Here is an 8,197-nt window from a genome sequence, read left to right as displayed (position 1 = left end):
CAAGGGGCTGCCTCCTGCAGCCTCAGGGCTATGAACCAAGACTGAGCAGAGAAAGGCTTTTATTGTCCCTGACTGAGGGAGATGAAGAGAGCGTTCAGAGGTAGCTGACAACATCATTGCAGATGATGGGCTGGCGGCTGCGGCAGCTCATGAGGGCTGCGAAGCGTGAGACATCTGCAGGCAGTTCAGGCTCTGAGCGAGGTGGGCATGAGAGCCGCTTGCCTGCCATGGCTGCCCGCCGTGCCCTGGACAGCTGGCGCCGCAACTGCTCAGAGAGGCCAAGTAGGAACTGCGGGGGGCGAGTACGGGCTCGGGACCCACCTTCAGGGTCCCCCTCACCTGCTGCCTCGGGCAGCTCCATCCAGTTGTGTACCAAGTCTGCAAAGCAGTTGTCCCCCAGCACCAGGGGCTGCCGGCTGCGCCCTCTGCTTAGCAGCGCTGCTGTCCAGTCCTCGGAGTCCAGCCCCCGCCAGTGCTCCAAGCAGGCGTCGGGGGTGGACTTGGGCCTTGGGCGGCGGGTTGGTGGTACCCTGGCCACAGGTACACTGGGCACGGGGAGGCCACTGGTGGAGAGGCGCTGTCTCCGCAGGCGTGCTGGGGGCACTGGGAGGGCCGGGTGCTGGGGTACAGGCAGCTCTTCCTCCCTCCATGTGCTGCCCGACACCTCGGAGAAGCCAGAGTCCCAGTCCAGGGCATTCTCCCTGGGTCCCCCCAAGGCTATACTTCTGTGTCCTGTCCCCACTGCTTCTTCCTCCTCTTCCTCCACACAGCAGACAGAGTCCTCCTCCAAGGCAGCATCCGAAGCCCTGAGTCGGTGTCGCAGCTGCACACCTGTGCTGGGTTTGGGAGGCGGTGGGAGGGGGCCAGGCATGGGCGGTGAGCCCGAGTCCCGGCCGCACAACTGCAGAGGAAGAGAGGGCAGCGCTTGTCACTCCCGCCTGCGTGGCCATCGCAGTCCAGAACACAAGGCTAAGAGGGCTGCAGGGACCCGCAGGCAGCGGCAGCACTGCCTGCAGTGGGCACGGGCTTGCATGAGGGTGCTGGCACACGCAGCTCGTGTGGCTCCCATCAGCCGACCTGGTGGCAGTCCTGCAGGCTGCGGCACGCAGAGCCGGGCAAGTCGGCACCCGCCAGCAGGGCGGGAGGTAGGGTTGCGGGCCTGGATGGGGAAGTAGGTGCAACCCAGGGCCCGGAACGCATCCGTGTTCTTGGGGGCGTCGCTTACCCCAAGTGTTTGCTAGGTGAGGGACAGAGGAAGGAGACACAGGCCGTTCTAACAGCTCTATAGCCCCTCGCTGCTCCCCAGCCCCCGCCTCCCCCCCCTCCCCATCCACTTCCAAAGACTTTTCTTCCCCTCCAACTTGCTTGGCGGCCCCAAGCAGCACAGCCAGCTGGGTGCCTGTTACTTGATGCCCAGCGAAGTCCCAACCGTCCGAAACCCGAGGAGGGCCAGCTGGGCCATCTGCGCCACCCCGCCCCCATCCCGCCAGTGCTGGCACTCGGAACGGCCTCCACCCCCCGTGTGCGGCGTGGCCGGACGGCAGCGAGCACCCCACACACGTCCTCCCCAGCCACACCCGCTCCCCAACCTCACCAGTTCCCAGCGGAGCTGGCCCAAGAAGCTGTCAAGCCGAGTGCTGTGCATGCCCGTGCCGAGCTCCCGCCAGACCTCCGGGACGACTCGGACTTCTGCGAGCGCGGCGCCGAGAGGGCCAGGCGGGCCGGCCAGCGGCGCCCTGGCCCAGCTCCTGGCGCGGCCGCTGCTGGCTCTCCGCGGCTCCCGCGGCCGCCCCAACATCTGGCAGCTGCGCCCCGCCCCTGGCGCGGCAGCCAATGGGGCCTGGGTGGGGCTGAAGTGGCCCAGCCCCTGGCGGGCCGGCCGGGTGGGGGTGCCAACCGCCCACTCCCCACCGGCTGGGGGCGGGGCTGTAGCTGGAACCCTGGAGGGGTCTGGCCAGGGTCTTCCCGACTCCCCGGGAGGTGGAGCTGAGTCCGGATTCACTGCATGAACCCGCACAAGTCACTTCCCCGCGCTAGCCTCGGTTTCCCCTTTCTCCCCAGGACAGAAGTCGGGGACATAGGGAACCCCGGCTGTGCTCACGTGCGCCCCCTCACTGGCAGGACCCCATAACGAGGAGGGGGCACCTGGGACCCGAGCTTCAGGATCTGCTCCTGGAGCGGCCTCCACAATCCCTGGAAGTGTGCAGGGGTGGGGCCCCTCCGAGATCTGCCGGAGCGCGGGGCGTCGCGACAGCACGGGGGAGGGTGCAGCCCGAGCCTCTGCACGGAGCGAGGCGACGCTGCCCTCTAGTGGGGAGCGGGCCGTTAACGTTCGTTCCTCGAGGACACCCCAGCTCTACTGGGCGCCACGTGCAGGCTCAGAGCGTCCGGTGACAGGGCGGCGACCTCGAAGCAAACGGTCTGAGCCTGCGCCCTGAAGCCTCTCCACGACCCCCCCACTGTCCCCCGAGTCTTGGTTATTGCGGCGTTCAAGGAGACTAGAAAGTCAGAAAAACACCTGCTCCGTTAAGTGTTAGCGTTAAGAAGGCCTAGCTAGATAAGGGGCCAGAAAGATCATATAGCAGGTTGCCTTGCACACAGCCAATCCGGGTTCCATTCCTGACACCCCATATGGTACTCCAAGCACAGCCAAGAGTGATTCCTGAATGCAGAGTCAGGAATAACCCCCAAGCTTTCCTGGTGTAGCCAAAAATCTTTAAAAATAATAATTATAATATAGACACAGAGGATGAATTAGTGTCTTAAAGCACTTCCCAGGCAAGCAGCAAGGCCAAACCCTGGTGTCCAGCATGCCTCAAGGTGATCAGAACAGCCCAGCTGTTTGTGATCCTCTGGTAGGGTCTCACTACAATGACTCCACAGATAGCCAATTCCCCACCCCTTCTTCCAGAGCAGCTCCCAGGACCGTGTCTGATCCTTCCCTGAGGCTGATCAAGATCAAAAATAGCCTGTGAAGTGACTGGTCACATAAAAGTGATGTGTGAAAAAGAAGCCAAGAAGAGGCTGAAAAGATGAAAGCTGAAAATGGTAAAAATTAAATCACTGAACAAGAGACTGAGTTTCTGGTCCTAGACTACCAGCGCAGACTGATATACTGATCTGTAGCTATTGGAGAGTTAAACAGACCAGCAGAAAAAAACCATGGAACAGAAAGAAGCATGCTTTGTGACTCAATAAAAAATTTTAAAAAAATTTGAAGAAGCATGCTTAGTACTAGATTCAGTGGAATTAGAAGCGTGAAATTTTTTATACATTCACTTGATCACTTGATACCCCGTTACTCATTGATTTACTCGAGCGGGTGCCAGTAGCGTCTCCATTCATCCCTGTTGTGTGCTAGCGTAGCCCAATGGCATCTGCTCGTTCTAGGAACATGCAGAGCCTCAAACCGATCATTCAGGGTCTTGACGAAGAAGTCTGACCATCTTGTAGGTGGGTGTCACGCGATCTTTTGACATCCCGTGGAATCCAGTCAGTGGTGGCTCTAGTCCAGCGGTTGTCTCTAAACCTCATTACGTGTCTAGCCCATCTGATTTTTGATACCTTGGCAAATGAGACAGCATCCCTGATTCTTGAGCATTGATGGAGATCGGAACTCTGGATTCTATCTTTCATTTGAGTGAAACGTGATACTCCAAGCATAGCTCTTTCGATTCCTCTTTGAGAGACCCGAATAGCATTCTCATCCTGTTTTCGTAGGGCCCAGGTCTCTGAGGCATATGTTATTGCAGGAAGAACAGTGGAATCGAAGAGATGTGCTCGGAGCTGGAGGTTCTTTGTCCTCTTAGTTATTTCTTCAACGCTCTTGAAGGCATTCTAAGCCGCCCTCTTCCTCCTGCGTAACTCAGGTGCCAGGTCATTCATCATGTTGATTTCTCGACCTAGGTATATATAACTGTTGCATTTGGAGATGGTGGTTCCGTTGAGAGTGAATGGAACAAGACTGTTTCTCATGAACATTGTCTTTGTGAGATTCAGTTATAATCCGACCTTTCCATACTCACGGTCAAAGTCGGTTAGCATTTGTGCTGCTTGGCTGATGTTTGGTGTTATTAGAACGATGTCATCAGCAAAGTGAAGGTGGTGTAGTTGCTGACCATCTATCTTCACTCCCATTCCTTCCCATTCCAGTCATCGCATGATGTTCTCAAGGGTGGCACTGAAGAGTTTTGGTGAAATGGTATCACCCTGCCAAATCCCTCTCTTGACATGGATGATTACTTCTTTGTAGAATGGTGAGATCCTGGTAGTGAATCCATAATAGAGTTCACAGAGGATCCTGATGTATTGAGTTTGTACGCCCTGATTGGCTAGGGCTTCTATGACCACTTCCATCTCAATAGAATCAAAGGTAAAGGTAAAGGCCCTCCCGTTGATCGTCGATTTGCTCGAGCGGGCCCAGTAACGTCTCCATTGGAGACTTTGTTGTTACTGTGTTTGGCATATTGAATACGTCACAGGGAGCTTGCCAGGCTCTGCCGTGCGGGCGAGATACTCTCGGTAGCTTGCCAGGCTCTCCGAGAGGGGCGGAGGAATCGAACTTGGGTCGGCCATGTTGGCTGCGTGCAAGGCAAACGCCCTGCTGCTATGCTATCGCTCCAGCCCTGCATATAGCACAGCGGGTAGGGCGTTCGCCTTACAAGCGGCCAACATGGCCGACCCGAGTTCGATTCCTCCGCCCCTCTCGGAGAGCCCGGCAAGCTACCGAGAGTATTCGATATGCCAGACACAGTAACAACAAAGTCTCCAATGGAGACGTTACTGCGCCCGCTCGAGCAAAATCGACGATCAACGGGAGGGCCTTTATGTATAGAATCAAAGACCGTCTCTAAATCAATGAATGTTAGACAGAACAGCATCTTGAACTCCTGAGAAACCTCAATGAGCTGAGTAATCGTGTGGATATGGTCGATGGTGCTGAATCCTTTTTGGAACCCAGCTTGTTCGCATGATTGTCCTTCATCTAGTGTTCTGTCAATCCTATTCAGGATGACTCGAGTGAACAGCTTGTAGATGACAGACAATAGGCAGATCGGGCGATAGTTGCCAATGTCGTGGATGTCTCCCTTCTTGTATAGTAGTACAGTCCTGCTGGTTTTCCACTGGGATGGAAGCTTGCATTCAGACAGGTAGTGTGTGAAGAGCCGAGCCAGTGTATTGTTGAGTACTGACGGTAAGTTCTTCAGGTGTTCAGGTCTGACCTTGTCTGGGCCAGGTGCTCTTTGTTTCTTTACCTATGAGATGGCGTGTTGGATTTTGGAAGGGAGAACATTGGGAACGACATATCCATCCTGCGGAATTTGGTATGTGGGCAAGTGGACGTGGTTATTAAAGAGATCTGAGTAGAAGTCATAAATAATCTTCTCCATTGCCCTTCTGGAAGATGTGATAGATCCATCCGGATGTCGGAGGGCAGTCATCTTGGTCTTGTGATTGGTGAAGGACAGGTGGGCCTTACGAATGCTTTTCCCGGCTTCTGCCGCATCTACCAGCACTGCTGCTCTCCTGTCTTTGAAGTCATCCTTGATGGCTTCTCTGCATTGTTTTGCCAGCTCGGATGTTCGTTCGCTTGCGGTTGCCTGAGGCATGTGCCAAGCCACGTTGGCGTATAAGTTCAAGAGTGTTCAAAGAAAGGCGTTTTTTTTTTTTTTGTGGTTATCTCTCTCTTGGCATTCCTCGCACAATCATGGAGGTGCTGAATCATTCGATTTTATGCATTAATTTCTAGAATCTATTCCACAATTTTTGGGGGAAGGTGCACACCCATCGTGCTCTAGGCTTACTTTTGGCTCTGAACTGAGGGATCACTCCTCACTCCTGGCAATGCTCTAGGGACCATATGGTATGCCTGAGATCCAATTTGAGTTGGCCATTTTCTGGGCAAGCACCCTACCTGCTATACTACCTCTCTAGTCCCACAATTCATTATTTTGATCACTGTGTGTGTTCAGTAGTATGAGAATATGATTTTTTGGGGGAGGGTAAGGAAGCAGGCTACCCCTGGCGGTGCTCAGGGCTTACTTCTGGCTCTGTGGTCAGAGATCACTGCTAGTAATTTGGGGGATAATATGAGGTGCCAGGGACTAAACCCAGGTTAGCCAAATGCAAGGGAAATAACCTGTCTGGTTCTTGAGGGTCCGAGTGATAGTACAGAGGGCAGGGTGTTTGCTTTACACATGGCCAACCCAGGTTCAATCCCTGGCATCCCATATTGTCCCCTGAGCACCGCGAGGAGTAATTTCTGAGTGCAGAGCCAGAAGTAATGCCCCTGAGCATTGCTGGGTGTGACCCAAAATGCCAAAACAAAAACAAAAAAACACGATTCTTTTTATGCAGTTGCCTAGATTTTTATTTGCCTAATTTATTGTGCCAAATAAATTAATCTAATAAAGCAAAATTCCACACACTGAAGCAGTTCTGACAACTCTGCTGTTAGGGATTCCCGATGGAGAAGCCACTGGATGATGGCACAGTGACTAAGAAAGTGTCCAGGGTGAGTGTAAAGTCCTAAGTGTAAACCCTGGTTATTGACACCACAGAGGTGATTTGATCATTACTAGAGAAAAAAAGGTGGTTGGGGGTCCAGGGCCAAAGAGATAGTATGGCAGGTAAGGCACATTCCTTGCAAGAGGCTAATGTGTATTTGATTAAATGGCATCCCAAATGGTCCCCTAAACCCTGCCAGGGGTGATCCCCGAGCACTGACAGGACTCAGCACTGAGCAACACTGAATTTGGCCCAAAAGGAAAAAAATGGGGGCAAAAATATATAGCTATGATGGTGGTAGTTGGAGTTCTTAGGAAAGTACATGATATAATGGAGAACACTGAGGAGTTTTAAGTGGAAAACTCAATGGCCTGGCTACTATTTCAATAATTCCACTACTTTGGGAGAAGCACTTCATCAGAGTGCCGGCTCCTGCCCTTATCCAGGATGCACAGATGGAGCTTCCTTTATTGTAGGTCTTAGAACTAAATTTAATTCTTGCAGATGCATGAATATGGGTTGGAAAGGGAGGCATCAAACATGAGTTCTGGGCCAGACAGACAGTACAGCAGGTAAGGTGCTTTCCTTGCACATGCCCGACCTGGGTTTGATCCCTGGAACCCAGATGGTCCCCTGAGCAAGACCAGGAGTAATTACTGAGTGCAGAGCCAGAAGTAACCCTGAACACTGCTGGGTGTGGATTCCCCCATTCCCCACCCCCCAAAAAAATGTCTGTAACATATGCATCATGAAGAGCTTTATAAACCACGGTGTTTAGATCCCTGTTATCACTGTACTACTGTCATACCCTTGTCATCAATTTACTCAAGAGGGCACCAGTAACGTCTCCATTTGTCCCAGTCCTGAGATTTTAGCAGCCTTTCCTTACTCTTAATCTTTAATCTTTCCCAATGATTGGAGGCTCTTTTAGGGTAAAGGGAGTGAAACCTGTTATTGTTACTGTTTTTGGCATATTGAATAGGGCACAGGGAGCTTGCAGCCTCTCCCATGTGGGTGGGATACTCCCAGTAGCTTGCCAGGCTGCTATATATATATATATATACATATATATATATATATATATTTCCCGGCAGGAGGTGGCTTCTGGGTGTGATGCCCAGGTCGCCAGAGACCAGGGGAAGTAGGCAGAGGATTTCTGCTCCTGGGTCCCATTGAGCCCAGAGTTCAAGATCACAAGGTTCTGCATTACCAGGGTTTCGTGGGACTTCGCTCATGTGTGAGGCTTGGCCTGAGCGTGTGGAAAGTGGCCTGGAGCATGGCGGCAGTTGGGTAGTGGAGGTTGGCTGCTGGGGCTGGGTCCCTTGGGGTAGGGAGGGCTCTCGCCCAACCCCTCTGGGGCGCCCCAAATGAAAATAGCCTGGCATGGAATCCAGTGGCATGGTTATGGGAGCCTCATTTTATGCTCCCTTCCAGGAGAAGCAGCTGTGAGTTCTGGAGGGTGGTCGATGAGGAGATTATCTGGTGCCAGTGTTTAAATAAAGGGGAGAAATTTTATTTTGTCTTTTTGGGTCATACCCAGTGATGCTCATGAGTTACTCCAGGCTCTGTATCAGAAATTACTCCTGAAGGTGCTCGGGATGCTGGGGATCACACTCAGGTCAGTCATGTGCAAGGCAAATGCCCTACCCACTGTACTATCACTCTGATTAAAGGGGAGAACTTGTTTTAA

General features: G+C 53.1%; 1 protein-coding gene across 1 annotated transcript; it reads right to left on the bottom strand.

Moving 5' to 3' along the window:
- Window positions 1–63: 63 nt before the first annotated feature.
- INKA1 (inka box actin regulator 1) lies at window positions 64–1,750 on the bottom strand. The gene is made up of 2 exons (XM_056129642.1): window positions 1,595–1,750; window positions 64–901 (listed from the first exon to the last, which is right to left on the bottom strand). The coding sequence occupies exons 1-2, from the start codon at window positions 1,643–1,645 to the stop codon at window positions 95–97; spliced, it is 858 nt and encodes a 285-aa protein (XP_055985617.1). The 5' UTR covers window positions 1,646–1,750; the 3' UTR covers window positions 64–94.
- Between the last annotated feature and the right edge of the window lie 6,447 nt (window positions 1,751–8,197).

This window comes from Sorex fumeus, unplaced genomic scaffold, assembly GCF_029834395.1.
Source record: "Sorex fumeus unplaced genomic scaffold, SorFum_2.1 ptg000072l, whole genome shotgun sequence".
Taxonomy (NCBI): Eukaryota; Metazoa; Chordata; class Mammalia; order Eulipotyphla; family Soricidae; genus Sorex; species Sorex fumeus.
The sequence above is the reverse complement of the archived record's forward strand: the minus strand, read 5'-3'. Positions and strand labels throughout refer to the sequence as shown.